This window comes from Corvus brachyrhynchos, unplaced genomic scaffold (assembly GCF_000691975.1).
Source record: "Corvus brachyrhynchos isolate BGI_N302 unplaced genomic scaffold, ASM69197v1 scaffold71, whole genome shotgun sequence".
NCBI classification, from domain to species: Eukaryota; Metazoa; Chordata; class Aves; order Passeriformes; family Corvidae; genus Corvus; species Corvus brachyrhynchos.
In genome coordinates, this window is record NW_008237609.1 from 686676 (window position 1) to 714432 (window position 27757).

Sequence of the window (27757 nt, forward strand, 5' to 3'; positions counted from 1 at the left end):
AGGAATCTAAAGCATGTGTTTAAAGAAATTCAATGCATCTCTCAGATCATGATCAAATACATGCAATACAATAAGATTAAGAAAATAAACAGCAGACTGAAGTATTTGTACTCTTACAGAGACATCAAACAGCACCATAAACTTTGTGGACAGGAAAGTAATTAAAATATACACTAGAAGGAGAATTATAACTTGCATATTCACTTTAATACAGAAAAGTTTATTGCTACTGCAAATATTTTGGTCAGACTTTATACTTTAAATTGCAACAACAAAAGCAACAATAATCAGTGCTTTGGTATTATTCTCCTATGAATTTCCATTTCTACAGCTCTAGTGGCATTTACAGGTCTCATTTTGAATTTCTCACTCACTTCAAATCAGTTTATGCAGCTTCAAAAAAAAAAAGAAATGCACAGCTTGTGACTGTTGAAAAGAATACTAAACAGCAAAATAAAGTTTAAGAAAAGAAAAAAGGAAGAAGAGAGATCATTTGACACTGAAGTGACTCAAGAAGAGAAAAGAAACCTTTCTACAGTACTATTTAAAATATGTTTCTTTCACTCTGTGTTCAAGAGTTTCGCTATGGAGTTTCAATAGCAAAATTTTATATGTGTGTCAAATAGACTGTGTTTAAAAATAAATTTTTTTCAAGTTTTTTTTCAAAGTATTGTTACTTCTATAAGTATTATTAGTTCTCAAAGTATTATCATTATTAGCATGCAATTTCTGAAACTGTAATTTGAAAAAAACCTACAAAAATGGCAAAAGGAAGAGGGCTTGAGCACAATTCAGTTGGTAGGGATATAACTTACATTTGTGTGAAGACCTAGAAAACTATTTATATGCATCAGTGTTGTATTGGCAAAACCTATTCTTCTTTCATTTGGAACAATCACATTTCAGTAACCTTCTTATTTCCTTATTTTAGGAGATTCTCCTTCATTATATTCCCTCCACAAACTGATACACAAACTTAGTTTTAATTTTGAAAAATATGGTTCTATCTTTCAAACAAATTCAGTTTAGAAGATTGTTTTTAAATGGTTCATTTCCTATTTTAGCATTAAAATGGGAGTAACAAAACAATGACTACTTTCTAACCATATTTAAGATCACTGAATTGGTATGAAATGTGCACACATGCAAGATCAACAAAGAATCTCTTTTCAGTGATTGCACATTTACGTATATAAAGTTATCTGACTGTCATTTCTTAGGAATGTACTTGTACACGAGTAAATGCTCTGGGAGTTTGCATTATGAATCATGCATTATAGTTTGTACTGCTGGCATCTTGGCATCAGTTTGAATATACAAGGATTTATTTTGTAGGGTGGCAACTGGAGTAGGAAGGCCAATGCAAGTAAGCATGAAAGCTGTTTGAACTGTCAACATTATGGAAAACACCTACTAATATGATGACAGAATTTCACTATTTAAGTGATGCTTAAGCATGTCTATTCACTTCATATATGAGCTATAACACATAAATAAAATCTTAAAGTGTGGCAGGCAAGTGAAAGCTAAGTATGTAGTTTGAACTGTAACATAATTTATATTATTGTCTTCCTTGAACACAGAGTGGAGTAAAAAGGCATTCTTACAGATCAAATATTTTCTGTTTAACAGGACACAAAAAGATAATTGATATGACTAGTAATTAGTGAGAACAGATGTGACTAAAATCTATGTATTTCTTAAAGACAAAAAAGGAATATTACTTAACATTTCTGTAACATTTTAATCTGGTAGGTGCTAAATAAGGTGTACAGAAAAGTTAAAATGTAAGCAAAAAAGTTAAAATGTAAGCAAAAAAAATTACAGAGCAACCAGTGTAATTTGGTTTTGTTTTTCATCACTAATACAGGAAAAAACTTGCCCTGACAGGTTTGTACTGTTAAACTGTTAAATGATAAGAACAAAGAAACAACTTGCAAGTATTTGCACTTTTCACAAATATTATTTTCCCCCCACAACTCAGTAATGCAAGTTCAATTTGACTAGCATCACACACCAGAGCTAAAATTATAACTTTGAAACCTACTTCCTTTTTTAGCAATTCCATTTTTGCATCCTATTGACACAACACCAAATAGCTGAAGATCTGAAATGTGGATTAAAAACATATTTCAGGAATGATAATAATTCAGAAGTTTGCAGCTCCTTTGTAAGTGTACTCAGCACAGGTTCATTTAAGTGAGTTGTATCTCATGCTGAGTATTTGGAGCAAAAATGACTGCACATCTTCTAGTGATGTGCTTCTCCGAAATGACGGAGGGTGGGATTCTCACAGAACAATAATAATGTAGCACAATCACAAAACTAGTAAGAATGTATATATGGATGGAAGACTTAGAGCAGGGCTAGGAAACGTAAGGTGATGGTGCTATTCATCCAGACTCCTGAAAGACAGAGCAGACTGATGAGAAGGATCCAGATTTCTAACATGAGATTAAGATAACTAAACTGCTAACATGGCCCAGTTATGCAAAAGACACAAAGTTCCAGGAATCCCTAAGGTACATCTAGTGGAAATTATGATATCATCTGAGATAGAGCAGGAAATCATCTGAAACATTATTCAGAATTCCAGTTATCTGTGTTAAAGTGAGGTCAAGATTAAAAGAAATGGTACTCAGATGTCCAAGAGAACAAGGAATCTATCCCATGAGAAGTCAAATAAGATACAACCTAGAAAAAACAAAGTCTGACTAAGATTTTAAGGGGACAAAACAATAGATAAATTTGGCTAATGCTATCATTGGAACACTGTGATATAAACCAGGAGAAAATAATCTTGAAACAGAAATTAAAACCCCATCTGAACATAACAACTAGAATGTCTTTCACTAGGAACAGTACAGTTCAGAGTTTAATTTCTAAAAAGATGGTTACATGAAATGACAAAATAATCAATGATCCAAAAGGCTTACTCTAAAAATGATGTTTATAAACCTTATAGGTAACTACTAACCACATTTGTAAGGTTTTCAGTTTTTTCTTCATTTAATAATGGAAAAAGAAGTATAAAAAAGACAATTACACAGCTAGAAGATTCTGAATGTTATATTTTAATTGCATTTTTAAAATTTGTTGAGAATTTGTTTGACTTTCACCAAAAAAATCCCCAAATTTGCTTATTTTTCCTCTTTTGTGGCATTTTGTTAAACTTATGCATCATATATATCAAGACTTGTTGCAAACAGTTCCGGACAAATTGGCATAACTTCCAGGTAACACCAAAACCTGTTTAAATAATTTGGGAGACTGAAAGGGAAAAGGACAAGGGTCTTAAACTTTCTGGTCGAGTGCTCCAATCATGTTATAAAAGAGGCAAAGCTTAAACCATTACCTCTTCTTCTAACAGTGTTCTGGAGTGAACTCAATGATTTTGAATGAGTTACCCATGTTCTAATAAAAACAGGCCCTTCAGGGACTTGAACAGAGTTCAAGCACCTCCTACCCCATCAAAATAAGCACTTAGCTTTCCAAACCAGGAGACTTCCGAGCATGCACAAGGACCTCTACCTAAATGTGCTCCAACTCGGAATCATTTTAAGTGCCTCTGAGGTTAGGTGGTGCTTGAGAACAGGAGGTATTGGTGAGAGCTCACTGCAATATCATCAGGGAAAATCTACCCCCAGATATCACTATGACAGCCTGTTGGAAAGTCAATTAACATGTGCAAAACCTGTACTTACCAACCATACATTACATTTTGAGTACACTGTGGTGGAATGGCCCTGGCTGGATCCCAGGTGCCCACTAAAGCCACTCTATCTCTCCCCTCTGCATCTGGACAGAGCAGAAGAAATATAACAAAAGACTCATGCATCAAGATAAGGACAGGGAGAGATCAGTCCCCAGTTACCGTCACAGGCAAAACAGACTTGACTTGGGGAAAAATTAAGTTATTACCAATCAAATCAGAAAAGGGTAATGAGAAACAAAACCAAATCCTAAAATAAATGACGTTCCCCCCATCCCTTCTTTCTTGGATTTAACCTTACTCCTAATTTTCTCTACTTCCATCCTCCCAGCAGTGCAGAAGGACAGGGAATGGGGGCTGCAGTCAAATCATCCCACATTTCTGCCAATCCTCAGTGGAGGACTCCTCACATTCTTCCCCTGCTCCAGCATGGGGTCCCTCCCATGGGAGACAGCCCTCCACAAACTTCTCCAGTGTGGGTCCTTCCCAGGGGTGCAGTCCTTCAGGAACAGACTACTCCAGTGTGGGTCCCTGTGAGATCACATGTCCTGACAGCAAACCTGCTCCACCATGGGCATCCCACAGGGTCACAGCCTCCTTAAGGCAATCACCACCCCTCCCATGGGCACCAGGTGGATTTCTGCTACACCACAGATCTTTTCTGTCCTTTCTCCCCTTTTCTCTAAAAAGACAAATCCAAGTTTCCTCTTCATTTGGGTTTGGCAACTCTTTCTGAGTTACTGCAAGCTAAAAGTTACTGTAGCTAAAATTGAAAATTTTGAAGGAGTATCATATCTTCCTACCTTCCGTAGTTTCATTAACCAGGTCCAATCTTTTGTATAATTGCATATCTAGACCTACATTGATTGAATTTCTGTCAGTTAAAACACTTCCAATCACGGAAGACAACAGAGATCATTTGAAAAAAAAAAGGAAAAAAGAAGCAGCATATAAGGCATATAGTACCTTGTAACAAAAACATTCCATTTTACAATCGGCCTTAGAGAAATGCTTAAAGGCTTGATGATTCTGCACTGGAGGACTGAGTAAGACTGATGGTAAAGCACAAAAGCTCCAAAACCCATGAATTTCTGAAAAGAGTCTATGCTAAACTCCTTTTACTCAGAAAAGCCATGTGGGACTTGACTTGTGTAGTTTTTGCTGTTTATGATGTGGTTACCTACATCTGAGCCTGTTGTGCAGACTCCCTTTATAAGTCAATGGAAAGAAACAGGTACCCTACAGACATGATTCCATTCCAGCACAGGCATTTAAAATTAGACAAGACTGACGACAGCCACAGTAAACACTGTACTAAAATCCATGCTGCATTTACTTACTTTGGTCAGAAGCAAATGTTTGAACTCATCCAAGCATAACAGTATACTGCATTTTAAAAATAATTCAAAAAATCACAAAATTCTGAAACAGTGGTATGAACAAAACTTCCCTTCCTCTTTTTGATTTTCTCCTTGATGAAAATTTACTGTATTTAGGGCCAGTCTGAGGAGGCAGGTGGAGAAGGGTTTTGAAATAGGTTTCCTTTATATTTTATACCACATAACTAAGGGAAAAGGGATTCCAGGAAATCTTTTAATGAAGGACTTAGTAATCCAAGTTTTATATGTTTTCCCAATCATCTTCTGAGTCTAATAAAAAGCTACAGAAATTTTTAAGTGTGATAGTTACAGTAAGACCTTACTCATGACATGATGTTGCATCATGGACAACATGGTTAAAGTTGGAAGAGAATAATCAGAGATTTGCAAAGTTATCCCTACCATAACTGACAATACAAATGCTGCCAAAAATTGGAAAATATTTGGGGTGGTATTCAAATCCAGACTGCAGAAATGTGAGTGTATCTAAGCATAGATACACTCACATGTTCACTCACGTGTGAGCAAAGTACCTAAGATCCCATTATATTAAATGTTCCAGATGCCAGGAAGCCAGGACAATGAAGTTAAAATGTAAAATATTCTTTAAATAATAGATATAACTTTCTCAGAAATGGAACACTGGTCATTTTTGCACTGGGGATTTTGTTTGCTGGGGGTGTTTTTTTTTTTTGTTGGTTTTTTTTTCCTTTTGAATCTAAACATGCTTTGTCTCCCCCACTTTCCTCCCACTCACACTCCACCACCGTAACTCCTTAGTTCCTTTTAATCATACAAACTACTTAGTCTTGAGTTTTTTTCTAATAGTTGAACTGTCAAGGTAGCATCAGGAAATAGATTTAAGTAGGGCATGGCATATATAATTTTAAACACATTAAATCACAGTAGAAGGTGGCACTACATTAATTTAAAAAAAGTTATAAAACTGAAAAATTTTAAAATAAAATAGCATGAAAATCCGCAAAATTCAGTTAACGTACTGACGAAAGGTATTACTTGCCTGGCTAAAATATCCAATTAACAACACGTTGTGTGTAAGCTTTAAGGTTTTTTCATAAAAGCATTCTCCCTATTTTACAGGATGGTTAAACCAAAACCTGTTGAAGGCAAGGAAAAAAATCCCCAATAATAAACAACCCAAACCAAAAGACCTATGCAAATGACTTCAGGCTTATCACAAAAGATACTTCTGCATTCTGAAAGGTCTATTCACAGTCTTCATTTTAGTAAAATAATCTTTGGAAGCAGTTTCTAAAACTGGATGTAACATTCATTTACATGCATCTGCCAAGTTTTTAAATGTTTTAGAAGCTAAACTAAAACATGCTGAAAATGACTCATTGTGGTACCAGAATACATACTGTAGGAAATAAGAACTCATTTACAAGTGGGAGAAATACACTCACACTTCATCTGTGGGAATTCACTAGACTTCGCTTCCAGTAAACATTATATTTTAAAATAATCACGGAAAGTATGTTCTTTTAACTGAAGTTTATGAAAAGATTTAGACAGCTGGCATAACAAAAGAGACTTACAAAGATAAATGTAAAACTGTCTTTAAAAATAATTAGTAATTCTGCCAAAAGATATCAATTAAGCAATAAAAAAGGATTCCAATTTTTTTTCCTTATTCTAATGGTTAAACTAAAACTGTTTAATACAGTTGTTCAGTATAAATAGATGACCATTTGAGACAAAGGACAAAAGGAAGATTTGATTATTTTACAAAGTAAGAAAATGCAGGGCAGAGGGACAGCCCTGGCAGGCAAACAAATTACCATAAGGTAGCCCTTTTCTGACTTGGAGCATGTCAACTACTTTTGTAGATCTGCACATTTTAGTAATACAGCTACCTTGCAGCAAATGCACTACTTCAAACAGTTTCTTCTTTCTTTGAAATGAAGTCATCTGGCACAGAAAAAATAAACCTGAAATATACCCCATTTATTTATGCGTATAGAGTACTTTGAAAACAACAAAAAAGAACTCTGACACAGACAATTAGACCCAGATTTCACAACTTGTGACTGGGAGCAGTGTCATAAAGGACAAACCTAAAATCAAAAAACCCAGCCTCACTAGCTTCCATAAAGTACCTATCTGTAAAAACAAAAACCTTCTAGAGGAACATGCAAGAGACAATAAAGATACAGGATTTCCTCACCTGGTTTCAGGTCTAAAAATCTTAGAAATAAGGTATCAATAAAGGCTATATTCCAGCAATACCGGGCATTTCACAGACAAGAGATTTTCATTGACCACACTTTACTTGCCCTTTACCATTCAGAGAAACCCTCTGTCACGAGTGTACTCTGAGGTTTAGGAGTCAGTTAATTACCTGAACCGAGCAGCTTATCAAGACAAGGGAAAGACTATGGTTTCTAATTATTTTCATCTACTTACAGTACTATTTTGCACAAATAAAACCTTTTCCCCTTCCCATAGTGTTTTGAGTGGGACAAATTCTTTCATTCTCTATAACCCACAACCAATTCTAGTGACCCCAGCAATACATCCAAGATAAAATGGGAAGATTTAGCTTTTTGAAGCATGTTGAAACTTATGATCTAGATTATATTTCTGGAATGGAAAAGCTTAAGATCTTAAAAAAATCAGAGCAAACATTAAGCAAAATTTCAGAAGGGATGAATCAGTGCACTTCTGTATCTGTTTATCCATGGCAACACTTTCCATGAAACAATTAGAATATCTATGAAAACAATTTCAGATGGCAAGTTCCACATCAAAGCTTAAACTAGATTATATACATACACATGCAGCAGTATTTATATTAAAATGTTAGCCAAGAGCTGCAGCATTTTGACAACATATCCAATTTTTAATTTTAGAAGAGATGTACAAATAGGCTTGTAAGTACAAGTATGTACACTTTACATGTACATTATGAAATCCAACATTTTATATAAAGACTAAATGCCTGACAGGTTTTATGTAACGCCCAAGCTTCATCTCAAAGGAACCTATTTCTAATTACATTTATTCTTCCGACTAGACTGCCACTTGATGGAAAAAGTTTACCTCCTCTTAAGAGAAAGTTTCTCAATTTTGTTTATTCCACGGGTGAGAAGCTGCAAAACTCTGGCAATTTTTTTTGCTGCTGGAGTACCTCAAAGGGACACACACCCAGAGTGCACCTTCTCCACGCTTGATGAGTCAGCAGGGTGGTCTGCGCAGCAATGTCTCGACTTGACAACATTTGTTTCCTTGCTAGTACAAAAACCTACTGTTAAACAGGGCTCACAAGAAAGGATTGGCAGTATAGACACATGAACAGGATCTTTATGGATTCTGCCCAGTGGTAAGAACTGCAAGAGCCCTGTATTGTTAGTCATAAAGCTCCTTGATTTAGTCTTTCGTATGTACCCCTCCTTTCCATCTTGGTTGGGTTTATTCAGTCCCCAGGTTCTCTGTCCTTGCTGCCTCTCACCACACTCCTCCCAAAGAATTAGAAGTCCTCTCCCGGCTCACCAGCAGCCACCCCCAGGAGCAGACCAGCATATCTGCTTTCACACTGTGCTCCCCTTGGGGGCCCATCCAGAACAAATGTTCCCATCTCACATTGGTCTTGCTAAGGTTCTAAGTAACTTTTTTTTTAAAAAATCTGAAACCAGCTTCCCCTCACTGATATCATAAATAGCTCAAAGTAGTACCACCCTCTTGGTACCCCCATAATTCAAATGTCATGCCACAGCTAAGTGTCACTATGCCTAAATGATGTTTGGTAAAAATGTTCTAATATCTCACACTGCCACCCTACAGCTACCCAAATCAAGGTATTCCTTAGGAAGCTCTTGAATTCTGGCTACCTGTGCCTTGAACATTAATTGCACATTCATTTTTCTGGTTTCACAGAATATTCTCACAGAATTACCCATACAGTCATATAAGTAGACACATTTGTGCCTTTAGATCATTTAGGTAGAAACACCAACAGCTGTAAAAATTACCCAAGTAGCTTTGCACTGAGTAAGTAAATTGACGGGCATGGCCTTCCCCCATCCAGTATGTGATGCAATACTTCAGTACTGAACACATACAGTCTCAAAAAAAATTTACTGGTGTCCCTGAATGTTAACAACTCTCTGAGTCAACTGTGACAAAGTCTGGGATACATTCTTCAGGCAATCTTATCTAGAAAAAGACTATACAAAAGGGAAATCAGCCCTCCAATCCCGGTCTTGCCATTCCTTCCTCATCAAGGCACTGGTCACCACACATGCCAATCTCATGAAGAGAGAAAGCAACAAAACAGCTGCCAAGGACTTGCATGGTTGTTTCACAACTGTGAACAGTGGACTCACCAGCTGTGAGCACTACACATAGATATTGTACATCACTCTATTTTGGGAAGTCCTTGGTGAGTTTAATTAGGCATATTCAATGCTGGATGGACTAAGGTCCAGGGCAAACAGTTTCTTGTGGCTTATGGTGTGAAAGTACCTTGGCTCACTGATGTATATTGTTCTGGGTGCCTGTGCATGAACATACTATGATGGTCCTTCATTTATTCACAGTTCTTCATCCGTTCATTTACAAATTAACTACCTGTGCTCTATTCCAGAACCACACACTGCCATTTTCCCTATCTGTAAGAGTTACACACAATAGCTGCCACCACCACGGAAATGAGGACCAGCCTAATGCTTTCTTCAGTTATATCTAGTATTTTCTCAACAGTTCCAAGGTGATTCTGCAGAAGACAAGCTCTAGCCAAAACTTTGCTCAAAGCTCAAAACTCATCAATGTTAAGTCTTCATATCCAACATTTCAAAGTTTATGATGAGGTTTTAACATCACAAAGCTGTAACTTCCTTCTCACACCACACAAGCATGTATTTGGACCCTGTTCTTCCAAAGTCTGCTAACTGGAAATGAGTATAGCATCACATCCTTTTCCAGGAGGTAATCAGAATGATTTCAACCCCTTTTCCATGGAGTAACCACAGACTGAGAACATAATTACAGAAGATAATTACTATTAAAAGGAAACTCTTATGGTTTTATTAGTCTTTAATATAGTACTACACAAATAGCCATAATTTGAAGATCAACATTTTTGTACAGACACACAGAAAATACAATACCCCTGCTTTGAAGAATTTAGCTTTTGAATTGGCATTATAATACACTGTTTTGGTAAACATACTCAGTTAACATTCCCTGCCTGTATTTATGGTCATGTTATTATCTGCAACCTATTTTTCTTCTGTATTCTAAAAAACATATATTTGGGAACTTCCTACAAACAGGTTCTTTTCTCACATGCCACTGAAGTGTTAATGCTTTGGGTTACTTAATGCTGGCAGGGACTTCACACACACATTTAGTCCTTCAAGCTCAGATGGTTAGGAATACTCCACAGACATTATTTGCACAGGTAACCTGATATATGTAATAAACTTTGAAAAATACAAAAAAACCCAGATTAATAATTTCTTCAGATAAAAGCTTTCATTTGTATCTTGTCATTACATCCAGTGTAATGTACCCTTTTCAAAGCACACGCAGTAAAAAGGTTGAGGAGTTCCCTGTGTTTCATAGTTTCTATTCTACACAGAATGGCTGTAGCATATCACAGGAAAGGCATACGTAGCCTGATAAAGCTGGCTCCAACTGCAGCCAAAAGTGTTTTGAGAAAAGCAAGAAAAACTTCTGCATATTCTGTATTTCTCCCTAATCCTCTGCCACTAGTGTTCAACTATTTCTCACTCGAGCATTTCCTGAAAATGGATATGTTTTCTACCTGTAAAGTGATTCTCAAATTTATCTTGAACTTTTCCAGTCTCGTTTTGAACCCATGTAAAATTTAGTACCTGAAACATGATTTGGTAAGGAGTTACAAAGGACCCCTACTTGTTCATTCTGGCAGTGCTCACCATTAAAGAGAAGTTGGGTGCAGTGAGTCACAAAACTGGGTGTGTACATGAGGAATAGTAATACAATCAAAGCAAAATCATGGACTGCAGTGGAAATGTCAACCCAATAATTTAAGAAATATATATAAGCAGCAGCACCACCACCCTTGTAATGCAGAATCCCTCTTTGAAGGAATTTGCAACTGCTTTCAAATTTGTTCTCAAAGGACATTATATATTTCAACCTTTCCAGGGTAGCAAAAAACCCCTTAGGACTTAAAAGAGTAAAGAAATAGTTTCTTAGGTAGTCAGAATAGCCATTGCAGAATTTTAACAATTTGTCTCTACTAATATTTTAAAATTAAAACATTTTGGCTAGAAGGAGATAAAAGGTAAAATGAGAATGTCAAGGCTTATGGAAAATCTTTATGATATGAGGATATGTTGATACTACAACTTTTCCAAAGCACCCCTCAGAGGCTAAAAATATTTTGTGAGAACTATTTTTTAGGAGCTGGGGCAAGAGCAACTGAAATAAAAGGTTTTTAGAGCTATAAATATAATCATTGAGCATTCCTTGCACAGTAAGAGAACAAACTTCAAAGCCTGTGTTCCAGATGTAATGAAGCTCAGAAAGGTCAGACATCAGACTAACTCAGCATTCCTGTGAGTCTTGATGTAGATAATTCTTCAACATCAAGACAGTTACAGTTACGAAGTGACTGCTTACAGGGCTCAAAGCATTCATTCTGCAAGAACACTATCTTAGCTAAGAATGTAAAATTTTAAGATCCTGATTAGGAATCTAAGAACCAAAACCAACTAGGCATGCCTTAGCAAGTGTGCAGTGCTCCCAACATTACTATTTATCTCTTTCATCAAATCAGTTAATTAGGTTTTTCTCCTCCTGTTAATTAAAATGCATCCTAGAATTATCTGTTAAGATGTAAAGTGTTCAAATGAACATATCCTCAGAAGAAAAGGAAGAGAGTAGGAGCCTCCCTAGTCATTTCTGGAGAAACACAGGATGCATAGACTTTTTTTGTTACGTATTTCAGTGCTGCTTCTACAGCTTGGAAACAAACCAGACCTAGTCACCTGGGAAATGGACTTTTTCTTTGCTTCTCCATCATATTATTGCTCTTGGTTCTTTCACTGACTTTCTTGCGTTGATTCTGAATCTCCAAGAGGGTGTCTTTCAGCAATTTCCATGACATTCATTAATTTTACCCTTTTAGCTGTACCTCATATTTAACTTTCTCATCAGGAGAACAAGATGAAGGTAATTTTATGGGAAATGTACAATAGTTACCTTGGCTAGGGCTGAAATCCAAACAAAGTCTAATAATGCCATTGAAGGGCTTGGCTTTATTCTGATAGAAATTCTAAGTGTTAAAAAATTATGCATACAAATCTTACTACAGAAGTCATAAATTAATACAGCAGCAGCAAATTATTGTTACCAAAAAAGCATTTTGGAAAACACTAAAAATTAATTGAAACTGAAGATTTAAAGTGGTAGTGATTTTCAAGACCTACACAGCTCTTCAATTCAACGGATTACAAGGCACTTCATATACAAACATAGCAGCCATGTGTAGGGAGTAAGAAGTTCTGACAGTAGTTTTTATCACAGGGTGATGGCAGCTTTGCCCAAGAAATATTTTGGCCAGCAGTTTTCAGAATGGATTTTTTAAAATTCATTATTGAAATCTTCATTTGATACAAATATTCTTGAAGAGATAACATGCACCTATTTAAATATTACTAGTAACTCCAGCACATACATACATAGAGTTAATAATTTTAGTATTAGAATCCTGTCACTGAAGTATGCAACACCCAGATTATAAAAAAGTGCTCACAGAAGGGGAAAATAATTAGTTTTAATGTTTCTGTTAACAATGAAAGTATAATGTAATAAATGAAAATCTAATGATGAGGTTCTTGCATGTTCCACAGAGATTCTAAATGCATTCTAACATTTATTTGTTCACTAAATTTATCCAATTATCTTCGCACCTAAGACAGTCCTCTAGGCTTGTGTACAATTAATAAGACATAGGGACCATAATTTAGTCTAATTTAAAAACCCATTTGATTAATAGAATTTATCCCCTCTCTCCCATCACCTAAAAAGTTTAAGACAGATGACTAATATCAGCATCAACCTCACTCCAGATGAATTCTAAAATGCACCACAATTATGAAGAACGAAAAAAATAGGGATAAAAGATTCAAATTAAAAAGATTATGGAGAGACTAGAATAAATCTCTAAGTTGCGTAGTCAGCTTGCATCTGACTGGAAAGAAAAACATTAAATGTGTAAACACAAACATGCAGACAACTTTTTGCATACTTTTCTTAATCTATGAAACACAGACAAATGTTATCAAGAAATGTCAATGATCTTTATTCAATTTTGGTTTTTATTTGAGAAAAGCATTTCTTAACTTAAATAGCAGAAATACTCCTAAAGGTATTTTGACCTGTAGCAAATCATAATATTATAAATTTAATTATAAATTTACATTATAAATTTAATAACTTTAAAAAACTGAGCTATGTACCTCAATCCAGAAATGCTTAAATAATACAAAATACTTTGAAATCTTTATAGAACTAACCTAAGGCTCTAAATGATTTCTGTAGTCATCACCCTGACTTAACACAACTACAGAAATATGGTTTAAAATTCATCATCCGTGCATCTGTGCATATTCAAATAAGACAAAAAAAGTACATACTTAAAAATATCCTATTACCCAATGGACAGAGGCAGGAATTTAAACCTCTCACTAGCTTTTACAACACCAAGAGTTTTTATGCATAGTGTCCACTGCGAAGTTGAAGGAATAGCACTGCCATAACACAATTTCCTTGCATACTTGTTTTCCATTCACTGCATACCTATTTTGTTTCTTTCTCTTCATTATTCTACACTTCTCACTTTATCATTACAAAGACAGGAAAAGAAAAATCACTTTACGTACATCATGTGAGCAGCAATCGGCTGTTAAAGAGTACAATTTTTTTTGTCACTAAGAAAAAAAGGTTTTGTAAAATCACACTAACTATGAACTTCCCTTGTGTTCCCAGTAATTCTAGAATTTTTAAGCCAGTTTCCACTGATATAGCTGAGTCCTGGGAAAAGATATTATACTCCTTTTAGAGGAAATTTAAAGGAAGTCAACAATCAAAGGCAAGAGATGGTTCTTGTAAGTGAAGTGCTCTAGGTATGAGTTCACCCCATATTAGACCTCTGAGTTCACTTTAAGAAAAGGAACCACTTAAGTTTGACATTGAACCTTACAGGAAACTAGAAAATTTAACCATCAGGAACAAACCCAACAGCAAACCACAGTGCACTTCTACTTTTTTGGTGTTGGTTTTTTTTGGTTGGTGGAGTCTTGGTGGGTTGGATGTTTTTTCTTTCGGCAATGGGAAGTAACAGATTAACAGTCAACAGTTTGAAAATAACACTCGAGGAATATTCAAAAGAAGGAAAAGCTGGAACATATGTAGCATCTATACTTAACTGCGTTGATGATGGAGCTGTTACAAAATTGCTGTCCTCAAATATCAAACAATTTAAGGTTTTTGGCATTGTTATAGGTAAATGAAACATGGATTCTTAGACAGAAATTACAGCTGCATAATGGCAAAGGGAGCAACAAAACTTACGTCCTGACATCACAGTGATCTACTTTAAGGTTGAAACAGCAGATCCTTTCTCAATATAACTCTTTAATGAATATTATCACTTTGGTATTTTCTTGGCATTTGTAAATAGCTGTTCACAGAAAACTACCACAAACGTGTAAAAAAAAAAGAAAATAACTACACTTGACTAGAAAATTGGGTATTAGTTACACTTCTGATCACAAGATATGCCAGGGGCTTTATTTAACCACCATTCAGGCCAGTCAACATTCCACATACTTCTGAAGCTTTCAAACATGTTTGTTTATACAGATTATGATACCAGTGGTAACTACGATGAGTCACCTTGTTTTTACTAAAGTAGAACAAGCTGTTATAATCACTTAAATACAGAACTGGACAACACAGGTTTTCCTTTTTTATCTTAGGGGGTTTCTGGTGATATTAGAAAATTTCTTTGTTCCACAGAACTGTCACATGTGAGTCCACAGTAAATTCAGAACTTGGAGTCTTTTAAGTTAAGGTATTTATACCATCTCAACATGCCAGTTAGTTACTTTGCAGTTCAGTTAGGTAAATGATTTGGAATGTGGAGAAATTCATCGTCTTGACACCTGTAATATGGTTAGAAGTGGGGCAGTTTTGAAGGGAGGCATCTGCATTTCAAAAAAGGCTAGTAAGGGTTTTCCATGTTCCCAAGCAGAAAATAATCTTCTGAGGAACAATCTACTTCTTCAAACTCCAAAACCCAGCATTAATCAACTTATTAATTTATTTAACATGAGGAAAGGAGAGTTTTACTTAACTGGAGGGCTTATCACTCGAAAAAGCTGTAAGAGCACAGAAGCTTAAGTTTATCAAACAAGATTCCTATATTTCTAATAGCAGGGGAACTTTCCTCCTCAAAATAAAGCAACAATATGAAAAAATGACACATTACTAGAGTGGGAATACAGCTGAACAGAAAAGTATTTCGTCCATGGTTCTTAAGTTTAAAAGCAAATACAGAAGAATCGCAAAGTTAGTATTTTTATTAAGTAAAAGTGCAAACTCAAATTATGATATGCAAGACTGATTTTCAAGAGTTTCTAGTGCATATATGAAATCCCCATGTCTTAGTATATCTTACCACAGTGAAACGTACGAGTCTCATTAGAAAAAAACCCATGTTGACTCATATTAGCATTTTATTTTGACTCAGGAGATCTGCTTCAAACAAGTTTCCTGGTCCTCCCCACTTAAACAGCTTTGATTTCCACATTGTGGAGTCATCATCTCAGAGTTTGCAAACTGAATTCCTTTTTGACAACCCAACAACCCCTACAATGTGCTCGAACCACTAAAAGGCATTCTGCACCCTTGGGCCTGTTCAGCTGAACTAGAATTAATCTGAAATCAAGCCCCTTAAACTCATCGTGGATATCAAGTCCTCTGACCCATCTCATTTGCTCTAGAATTACCCCTATTGTTTCACATCATCAGTTAGAAATCACATTTTTTCAGTCCTTAGGCAATGCTATTTCTTCGGTAGTATCACCACTGCAATTTAGAAGCTAGACATAAAAATTAAAAGCTTTAATAAATTTGTTCCTATGCTTAAGTTAACAACATTTTAACTGATTACTGCTTGTAATTAAAAATGCTTTAGAGCAAAGAAGGTTCATCTAGTACTTCCTTAGAGTAGATGACTAGTAGCACAGTCAGTTAATGAACTGATCTCTTCCTTTAAAAAAAAAATTGTATTAAACAACAAACTAAATCCAAAATTAAAGACACATGACAAACTTAACCTGAACAACTTTGATTACTATCCATAGTTTTACATTACCTCATAGTTTACCACAGCTAACATTCTAAATTTACAAAAATTAAGGAAAAGGTACTATGGAACGTGAAAGTAACACTGCTTGTAAATAGGCAAAAAATCTACCATAGTTTCTTTCTCCATATGAACAGAATTATACATTTGTATAGACAATAAATTTTACACATGGAGTATGAAAGACTGAAAAGAGACAGTAGTAAGAAAAAAAGTATGTAACAAACATAAATGTTCATGACTGCTCTCTATCCAAACTTCATAAAAACTATTATTGAAGTCATCTTACAAGATGATTTTCTACTTTCAACTAAAGAAAAAAACCCCACAGGTTCAGAGTTTGACCACTGCTACTGTACAGTATACAATCCACATTCTTGCTATGAAATGAATAATTATGTTTCCTTGCCTCTAAAGGATTGCAGGAGAAATACCAAACTTTCATCTTGTTACTGCATTGATAACAGGAAAAATGTACTCCCAGAATTAAGTGTGTAACTTCATTTAAACAACGAATTTGTACTTCAATTTGTTCTTTGTAAGCAAAAAGCTAGTCCTTCCTCCTACCTACACCTCCTAGATAAAAACACTGTTATACCTTTAGATTTTTATATGTTTTTTAAAGACACTTACTGTTCTAAGAGTTGATCATATTTTCTTAAAGAGTCCTTTTCAGCAATAACTGCTCTTTCTTTTTCAGCAACAGCATTATCTCTTGCTTCTCTCAAATTTCTGAAGGAAACAAAAATTATTCTGTTAAGAATCTGTTAGAAAAAAGACTGGTTTGCTTCATTAATTACTGCTCTCTGATCTGAACTTCAATACTACATTCTTCAATTCTCACGGAATGACAGAAGGGTCTGTCTATCTATTCACCTATTTAGTACAGAGCGTTTACTTAAGGTTACTTTCATATATACCAGCAAAGCTTCCAGTTCTGAAATTCTAAAAAACAATTATCAAATCACCTATTCATATGTGGAAACATGTAACTCTAATTATTCTAGAATATTAGAACTAAAAATTACTTGTTTTTTGCAGGAATTAAATAACTTCCAATGATTTTGCTTGGTACTTTGCTAGTAATGGCAGGATTGCTGTCTGCCTAGCGGAGATGATTCACAACTTTTATGAGAGAGCAAGAAAAGTTTAGGTGAGCACAGAAATGCTACTTCCACATACAACTAATTGTCTAGTTACTCTGATAGATAGGTTATTACATATCATTGATGTCTCCTGGATTTTATTGCTGGCAACATTTTTGATCTGCGAAGAACCACAAAAGAACGTTTTATTACAATCAATTGATCAATTGATACTTTTTTTTTTAACCAAAGATCAGTCAAGATGTTCAAACTACCTCAATCATTAGTTTACTGACACAAATGAGAACAGCAGGATATTTAGAATAAAACATACAGTTTTTGTGTTAAAAAATTGGCACTAGTTATTAATAGACTGTTATGCTACAAGCAGGCTACAGATCAACACTGCAGTAGACTGTACTGAGGGGAAGCCCTGCTTAGATACTGTATATAACCTCTGTGTTCAATTTTTAGTGTAACACAGCACCAGCCAATTTGCCAGAGCTAACAGTGGTTGTTGAGGATCAGACATCTGTGTTATGACTGTTTTTAAGGATTTTACTCTACTGCCGGTTTGCTTCTATGACGAACATTCATCAGCATTTGGAACATATTAGATGATCTTAAAGATTCCTTTCAGTTTTGTTTTATCTAAAAGGAATCCTATTCATATGCTACAAACGTGAGCAAATTCAACCACAGCTGCAAGGCAAGCTAAAACCATGGCTAGCAGCAATGACTAGGGGGTTTCACTTCAACACCACATTCTTCATCTAAACTAAACTGCTAATGTGGATGCAACCAAGATCTTCCCACTGAAGTTTCTTTTTCTCCCTCTCCCCATAGCAGCTTTCTGACTTAAGTCAAAGTGAAATTAAAGTCTCAGGCAAGTTTTGAAGAAAAGTGAAAAGTCAAGATATAAAAGAAAATCATTAAGCCCATGGAAATGTTAACCTAGGTCATTGTATACTAAAGGTATATAATTTTTGGTTTAAAGACTATTTCCTAGAATGAAAGTTATTGGTGGCACTTTTCTGAATTCAAAGGAATTCATACGAACAGGAAACAGTTACTTAGAAAAAATTAACAGCATTATGTAGCAGTTAACTGGCTATTGGAGAAAGATAACATAATTTTCTTTAAAAAATGAGTTACTAGGCAGAATTTAATGCAGAAATTTAGTGCAGAAATTCAGGGACTGACCTTAAGATCAGATTCTTTAAAACTGACTCATACAAAAATATGGGAACATAGCAATAAATTTCATTAATTTATTAATGATATTTAGATAACAATATTAAGATCAAGCATATTATGTCTTAAGAGTAGGAGTCCAGAGCTGTATCCTTAAGACCAGAGTAGTGGGAGTGGGATAAAAATTAAACAGTAGGAAAGATACAGAGACTCATTTAGAGAATAAACTATTTTGCCTAGCTGAACAACTAATCAATTGAAAATGCAATAGGTGGAAAAAGTACACAAGTGAGGTACTATTCAACCAACAAGACAACAACCACAGATGTGAGGCAAATTCTGTTGAAATACTCTCTTTCCACAGAGCCAGGGCACACACCAGTGATGCTGCCAGATTTTGGTTGTGTGATTGCCATTTCAAAGGAGGTGAAATGGCTGCACATGAGCAGCCTTATCAGGTATCTAGCCAGCCTATCACAAAAGTGAAAGTAACCTTCTGAAATGGGACAGAAATACTATCTAGAGGATCAAGAATGGGCATGGGGGGGAAAAAAGGTGGGATGAGGACAGGCGAGGCAGCAGCTCATGGGTGTGTTTATGAAGTTTTCGAACAAACATCTTGGCGACTGCCATTTACTGCACTTTGTCACATCCCTAAACTGTTCCAGAGTGCACAAACTGGATTCTAGTCAGATTCAACCAAGTCAGAAAAGGTGCTCAGGGAAAGCATCTCACATGCTCAAGACTACTAAATTGTGTTTGATCTATGGGAACAGACTACAGCTAATCCAATGTCAAACCTCTTGCAGACATTCACATGCCCTGTGAATTCACTCAGGCTTGCTACTGCAAACATAGCCCATGCTTACAACAACCATTCAAGTGAAACTGATGCCAAAAAATTTAGGCATTAAAGCATCACCTTTTTATTAGTGGCCCCCTCCCGTTTTAGTTTCTTGATTCATCCAAGTATAAAGTAAGTGCCAATAAATTCAAAGGAACTATGAGGCTTGGCAAAGTGGCAAAGAATTTGAGCAACTGAGTATTAGATTAGTTTAGCTGTAATACCATTCCATGCTTTGAGCAGGAGGATGAAACCAGCACCTTAACTTTATTTTCAGCCACAAACAGCATCTCATCACATTACACAAATTCAGTGCAAATTGTTTAGCTCACAATTTGAGGTTTCATTTATCTTACCATCGAGGCAGACTGCCTTATGGTGGAATTTTTCGGTATATTATAGAAAGAGCATATGCTAGAAAGCCTTTTTATTTTTTTTTTTTGCAAAACATGTAGGCAAATCTAAGGGATTTGCATTTCAGAAGTAATTATTTCAAAATGAGGAACAAAACTTCTGTAAAGCAGTTCCAGATACAAGTGAAATATCTTTCAGTAGCTTTCTCAATGATATACAGACCCATGTCAAATTTCCACAAGGAGTGCATGTTTAAATTCATACTTTGTAATTCAAAAGAGATTTGCATACAGGAAGTGGTGTGGATGTATATGTGTGTGCATGTATTTTACTCATACTTGCAAAACTACACAATGATGTAATTGTTTTTTAATTAGAACCTTTCCACTGACTGAAAGACAGCAGAAGTTGTGTTCTTTTTCCACTCTTCCCAGCAGTAACAAAACTACCTATTAGAGGAACAGATGCTGATGCCACAAATATTTTATTACTGTCATTTCCTCCTCCATACGACACATTCAGGACATCTACAGTGAAGTTAAATTATTAAACACTCCTCCCATTTTAAAGGAATAAAATGGGCAAAAAATAAGCTAAGAAAGAAATTTGGTGCCAAAGGTCCAAATCTCTCCAATCCCTAAAGGCTTATGTATGTGCATGTAATTCCATGGTATTCATCTGGATGGCACACATACAAACTCAGTATGCAGGTCTTTGCAGGACTAGAATCTTCCTCAAAAGAGAATTTTAAAGTAATTTACAGGAAGTAAATGCTTTTTTTCAATCACAATGCTCTAAAAAAATCTCAACTAGATTTATTTCATAAAGGATGAAGTCTTCTCTCTTCTACGTTTTTTCTGCCTTGTTTTTTTTGCATCAACAGCTTCTCTTCTGGATTCCTGGCACAGCTTCAAGATTGCCCCTATAGCATGACAGGTAAAGTCATCCTGTATTAATTAACTAACACTATACATCTCAACAAACTTCAAACCACCAATGCTTATGTAGAACATGAATTTTAATAATCCTTTTCAACTGATCATGTTGGATGTCCATCATTTAGTAATAAATTTAACAACATATACTTACTGTACAAGTACAATTTCATTTTAGTTTTTACAAGATTCCCAACAGTTTTACAACTGAACTTAAATTCTTACATTTTGAACACCTTTCAAAGAGTCAGTCAGCTAGGATTATACCTAAGCACAAAACAGTGCTTGGTCATTTCTCCCCCAATTAGGTTATTGCCTACACCTTACCTACCTGTTTTCACGTTCATACATCTCTTTTGAAGTGCTTCTTAGTTGCTCAATTTCTTGATTTGTTTTCAATCTTATTTGTTCCAACTCTTCATTGAGTCTCTTTTCATATTCTGCTTTATAGTGGTCTCTGTAAATAAATATATTGCACAGGTCAAAATATCAAAACTTCAGGTACAGCTTTACAAGAGCAGAGTTCTTCTTGATTTTACATTTTATTTCAATCTTCAGTCATTTACCTCTCAACAACTTAAAATACTTATCAGCCTATGTTGATACATAAATTAAATGAAAATCAACCAGGAATAAATAATATTTAACTGTGAATAAACAGAAGTTTTCTGCACACAGATTTAAACTTTTTAAAGTAATGTAATATTGATTAATCACATAACTTTAACATTCTTCCAGAAATTCTTTGTCAGCCTCTACTCAAGTGCTTATATTAAGTAATCACTTAATTCCTCACTTTCTTCTTCATCACTGGGTAAGGATTAATTAACTTACTGACTTGCAATGCTGCCATGCCACTAGAAGACTTCTTTGTGTACTACCTGCACCTCATGAGGGAAAAAACATCACAAGAAACACTGCAGATTAAATGCAGTGGAGATTTGTAAAGTCAAAAAACCTCAAGATTTGGGAATTTATCCCATCAATGTGACATACAAACTATTTAAAACACAAAGTTTTTAAGCAACAGATATCAGAACATATCAGGACAAAAGAATTTCATTTCAGAGAAATACTGACATCTTTTTGTAACTTTGGAAGTTACAGATTGCAGGGAATCTCATAAAGAATCTCTCCTACAAAAATAGGGTTATGTTGTAAGCACTTAATAGTTAAGGAGTGTCAAGACTTTATAGCATCTAGTTAATGTTCAAGAAAAATCAATCAGCAGTAAGCCACTGGTAAAAATCACAGGTTTGGAAACAAAAGCATATTATGAAGATATGTGCATTTACAGCTGTAAAAGGTTTTAGACTTCATTTGATTTCCAATCATGTGATAGCCCATAATTTTTAGAAATCAGTATGTGAGCTGGTCAAAAACTCCCTCACATTAACTAAAAGCTGCGAAATATTAAAATGGAGAGTGCAGGCTGACCAGGTTTTCCTGTTTTCTTTTTATTCAGACACTGAATTTCAGTTGACCCTTCAAGGCAAAAGTAAACTTATTTCTTCTTCCTCAACTGTGCCACACTATAGCAAACACTGTATGAAGACCTTTTACACAATAAAGAGGTTTATCATAAAAAAAACAAGAACAACATGATTTCTTAAAACAGCATTTCAGAGTAAGACTTTTATTTAAAATACAGAAGTTCTGGGTGAACATAGTTCTGAGATATAAACATGCAAAACAACTTTAAGAAACTGAGCGACTGCACTGAAAGGAAAAATAGTGTTTAAAATTCTTCTGATATGGGCTGGAGCTCCATAACTGATCATTTCAAGAATGCCCTTCTATTTTCACTTAGATGACAATTTTTGGTTTAGTTGTCTATCAGGAGAGTTGTATTAGCACACTTCCTCTTAGTTATACAGAACATAGGATTTATGGATATACACTGAAAAAAAAAAAGTTCATTTTATAATTAACTGAGTAAACCTAAGACAACAATTGCCATCAACTCCCAATGCTGAAAGTTTACTTCCACGACTATGGTCTTATATCAAAGGTTTAAAAGAATGTTTGTGATCCACATTATGACCCAAGAAAAGTGTTGTGCTTCTAGTTACATAAATACGGATTAGCTTTCTGAAAAATAAAATTAATTAAATGGGATTTGTGCAAGAAACAAGGGAAAACAGTTAAATAACCTGCCTAGTGATAGAAGTGAACACACAATAACTTGCCTGGACGCAACATATTTTTCATACATTTCTTCCCTAGCTTTTTTGGCATCCTCCAGCTGAATCTGGAGTCTTTCAAGACGATCTTCTTCATGTGCACAGCGAACACTGAGCTCCATGTTCTGGCGATTAAGATAATCTTTATCTTTTTGCAACAAGTTGAGGGATTGTTGTATGGTTGCCAGCTATAGAAGGTATTAAAAAGAACACTTTAATACGAATTTCAAGATAAATATTTAACCTATGTACACATATCTGGAATTTAATTTCAGCTCTCTTCCATGAAATCACCTGAACCAAAAGACTTTATTTACACTTTAGTTTAAGTAAGTTGATGAAGCTTTAAGATGAAAAAAGACTTAATTAACATTTTAATTTTATGAGTTTTCATTATTTATTTCCAGTAGTTGGCACCTGAAAAAAAGGTCCTTTCATCTACGTCAGTATCGAAATGGTACTGAAGTACTGAATAGCAACAGTACTGAGTAGTGCTATGTCAGAAATACTGATGGAGAGTCTTGGTGCCAACCTGTCACAATGACTATGAATGTCTCAGAAAAAGAAGTGAAACGTTTAAGGGCACCAGGGTGATTAGTGCTCCATAAACAAATGGTAAAACTGTTAGTTCTGGGGCTGATGTATGCCATGATTGTTGTGGACAAGGCAATGCTTCAGGCATGCCCCAAGGGCAAAGAGCTGGTGTTGCTACAGAAGGCTGAACTGATGCCAAAGCAGAAACAAGAATAAGTTGAGAACAGCTGCCTTTGCCACCAGATCAATCATGTTTACTACACCAAGAAGTAAAGTGAGACGGAGTAGTCACCATCCATTCAAGGTGAACACAGAGAACAGCCGAAGAGCATAGGGCCACTGTTGCAAGGTGGCCCAACTCCATAACCATGATAACAAAACACAGTTTCGTCCCACTAAAGAATTTTGCCATTTAAGCTCCTGAGGATGTCACATACTAAATTCAAAGAATGATAATAACTTATCAGAAACATGTCTCCTAAATCTATGAAGACATCATGTACATGGTTTAGATAGAATTCACCTTTTCTAAGTCATAGAAGGACTAAAGGTTACTTAAAGAAGATACTGGAGAGAAAGACGTGGAGCAAGTAGCTAAACAGATGAAAATTCACACAGAAACAGTGCTCTTGGAGCCATGCTCCTCCCCATCAGCCCTCTTGCTGAGCACCATACTCACTGTGAGGTAAAAATGCCTGTTCTATACTTTATTTAAGAAAAAAAAGTAAACATGCTTTCTCTCCAAATAACATGTTATCTGTATATCCATAGTGAACAGACACCATGGACTACTACATGAAGAAAGCAAGCAGTTACTGCTCCTATAAATACTCCTCCTCTGGAACAAGTACTGTGTAAAAAATCCCAGTTGGATGTTCTTCCAATCCAGGACTTGATACTGTATCAGTATACACAAAAACCAGCACAAATCTTCCAGGATATTTAAGTAATCACAAAGTTTGAAGTGGTATTTTAGTTTAAAGTAGAGCTACTTTTATTCACTGATTAATTTAGTATAAAGTAAATGAGAAAAAGCCATTGTCGCTGCTATTCTGCAGTACTTGACATGTACATACAAACTTGATGTACAGGACAATACTTTTTTGGGCACTGTTGCATGCTGAGAACAAACTTGACCTTTGATGTCCTCTTATGGTGCTAGACTGAGGAATAAAGAGACTAACAAAGCCTTCAGACTGATACCAAAGAGGTATTTTCTAATAGAAACTCAGTTTTTTCCCTAATATTTCTGAAAATCTCTCTGTAAAACTAGGCAGAGCAATGCTATCTTTAAAGTGGCAGTTATAGCCACTATTTTATCTGTAACATTGTCATTTATACAGAGACACTAACGAGCACCATGTCTCCTGGATACTCTCAGAAGTAGTCTGTCTCATTTACTCAGCTGCTGAAGTGTTAACACACAGAAGATCTTCCATATTATTCTTGCAGGGCTCTGCTTCCCTGGCTGAACCCCTGCCTGCTCATGGGAAGTGGAGAATGAATTCCTTGTCTTGCTTTGCTTGTGTGTGGAGATTTTGCTTTGCCTATTAAATTGTCTTTATCTCAACCCATGAGTTTTCTTGACTTTTACTCTTCTGAGTCTCTCCCCCATTCCACTGGGATGGGCGAACGGCTGTGTGGGGCTTACTTGCCAGCTGGGGTTAAACCATATCAAGCATACTCACAGCATTCATCTTCCACCGGTAAATTTTCCCCTGGGCCCTCCCAGGTTCCTGAGCTTATTGGCAGAGTTCAGTCTGTCTTTGCTTCAGCCTTCTAAGTCACATACCTAGGAAAATGGCACGTATGTAATGGCTAGGGAAAAATGGGAAGCACTTGGCCAGTGTTGAGGGAGATGGCAGATGTTGCTGTGAGGCTGACCAGCCGTTTGAAGTATCATAGCAAGCGATCAAGGCTTCTGATTACCAGAATCCTCCTTTAAGGAGAAGCACTCAGTTGGGTTGGTAAATCTAATCTCAGTCCCTGCAAGGATCATGAAGCAAATCCCGCTGGAAGCTATATCCATACATACAGAGGAAAAGGTGTCTGGAAAAACTTGTAGAAATTTACGAAGGCCAAACCTAGCAAACCCGACAAAAATGTTAGCTCTATGGATGGGGAGGACCACTGTCCATGTCATTTACTTGACCTTTTGCATGGCTTTCAGCCACCTCCCATAACAGCTCTATGGAAAAACTGGCAAAACACAGATCAGATAGACAAACATCAGTTGAACAAACTGAACATGGGACAGAAATGTGTGCTGACAGCAAAGAACGCCAAGTGGCTACAAGGCTATATTAGGAACAACGTGGACAATGGGTTAAAGAAAATTATTATCCTGTGTTCCACACTTGTGAGACTATATTTGGAGTGCTATGTCCCATGACATGCGTGTCCTAAAGACATGCATTAACAAACTGGAGCAGGACCAGAAGATCTCTACCAAGATGGTCATGAACTGCAGCATATGATGTACACGGGGTTAAGAGAAATATTTGGAACTTTCTACAGCCTTCAGAAGAGAAGGTTGGGGGAAAATATTATTTTTATCTTCACCTATCCAAGTGGAACACATAAAAAGAGCCAGATTCTTGGCAGTACATAATGACAGGACAAGATGAACAGAGAAAAGCTGCAGCAAGTGATTAGTTTTTACAAATGCATTTTCACAAAAGGGCAGAAAAACACTGGAACAGATTGTCCAAAAGGCTGTGGAATCTCCATCCTTGGAGACATTAAAAACTCGACAAAGCTCTAAGCAACTTGACCTAATCTTGCTCTGCATTGCATGGGCGGGTTGGAGCAGGTGGTCTCTTAAGACCATGGTAATTAAATTATTCCATGATCCTGACAAACTTGACTAGACAAAGAATCAAATTCCTGAGGTGAAGAAATACACAATTACTAAAGTAAGAACTTTATGTTTACCTCTTTTGCTAAGTCATTTCTTTCTTTAGTTTGTGTTTTGTGTGACACCTCTAGTATTTCATGTTTTCTTCTGAGTTCTGCCAATTCATGCTCAAATACATCACGTTCACTGTGAAAGCAAAGTGAAACTATTAGATGCATAGTGTAATGAACAAGATTCCTGTGCCTTTTTAATTTGTCAGCCTTTTTCTAGTTCACGACACTGACTTCTTCCAACCAGTCACTCGCAGAACAATTGGTGATAATCTTACCTTTTACAGTTATTAACACCTGCAAGAGTATCTTATTATATGAAACAATATAAGGTAATTTAAATACTCAGAAACCAAGAAAATTCTACAATACTCAAACTCCCATCCTAAATTATTTAGTTCTCCTCCTACTATTCCTCTTTAGTGTAACTTTTGGCTATACATTTCTCCTCTTAGCAATCAACTTTAAGCACCCTTATCCATCGTTTTAGCTTTAATAAGCTTCTGATGCTGTTTTCCATGACATTCTCTTTAATCTTTTGCAGACACGGAAGTCCAATGAAAAAGTGAAGCAACTTCATTCCCATTTTCCTAACAGAGCAGAAAGCAATGTATACGTGTTCTCAGTAGGTACTCTCTCCTGTATACTGCCCCTTGAAACCAGAGTGGATTGTCACATTTAAAATATACATGACACACATGACACATCTTCAAAAATTGTGCTGCTGTCCTGAGCAAGAGTGCTTTCCGGATGCACAAAGAAGCATTGCTACGTCTCCACTCTCACCCTGTCAGAACAGTGAAATGAATGAGCCAGTATGAGCTTGCAGTTTAGAAAAAAATCTAACCAATATTATATTAAGCATAGCATAGCTTTAAAACTGAGATAACTTGTAGTACAGCAGAACTAGAAGATTTGACACAGTATTTTTTAAAGGCAGAAACAAGTCTGGAAGTGATTTACTCCTGCAGTGCTCCCAAATATCCTCATGCAGTTATGCCAACATAGCTCTCTCCTCCCCTTCGTCTGTGCCTACCCAGCTGAATACAACCTACTCTCTCAAATACAGTTTTGGCACGTTCATTCATGCTTTTCTCAACTCATGACTATTTTAAACACACACTGTTGAACACTGGGGCCATTCACATGAAAGTTATTACAATCCACTTATTAAGATGCAGTTGCACATAGGAAGCAAACCATAGCATCAATCCACCCTATTTGCAACAAGATGCCAGACAGATTCC

General features: G+C 35.9%; 1 protein-coding gene across 5 annotated transcripts in view; it reads right to left on the reverse strand.

Annotated features, from left to right (window-relative positions):
* The window catches only part of PIBF1 (progesterone immunomodulatory binding factor 1), a 107151-nt gene that overhangs the window by 60444 nt on the left and 18950 nt on the right, over window positions 1-27757 (reverse strand). For all 5 annotated transcript variants that reach the window (XM_017731612.1, XM_017731613.1, XM_008631640.2 and 2 more), the window contains exons 7-10: window positions 26538-26646; window positions 23076-23257; window positions 21218-21343; window positions 17108-17206 (exon numbers count right to left, since the gene is read on the reverse strand). In XM_017731612.1, the coding sequence (XP_017587101.1) occupies window positions 17108-17206; window positions 21218-21343; window positions 23076-23257; window positions 26538-26646 (516 nt within the window). The remainder of the gene's footprint in view (window positions 1-17107; window positions 17207-21217; window positions 21344-23075; window positions 23258-26537; window positions 26647-27757) is intronic.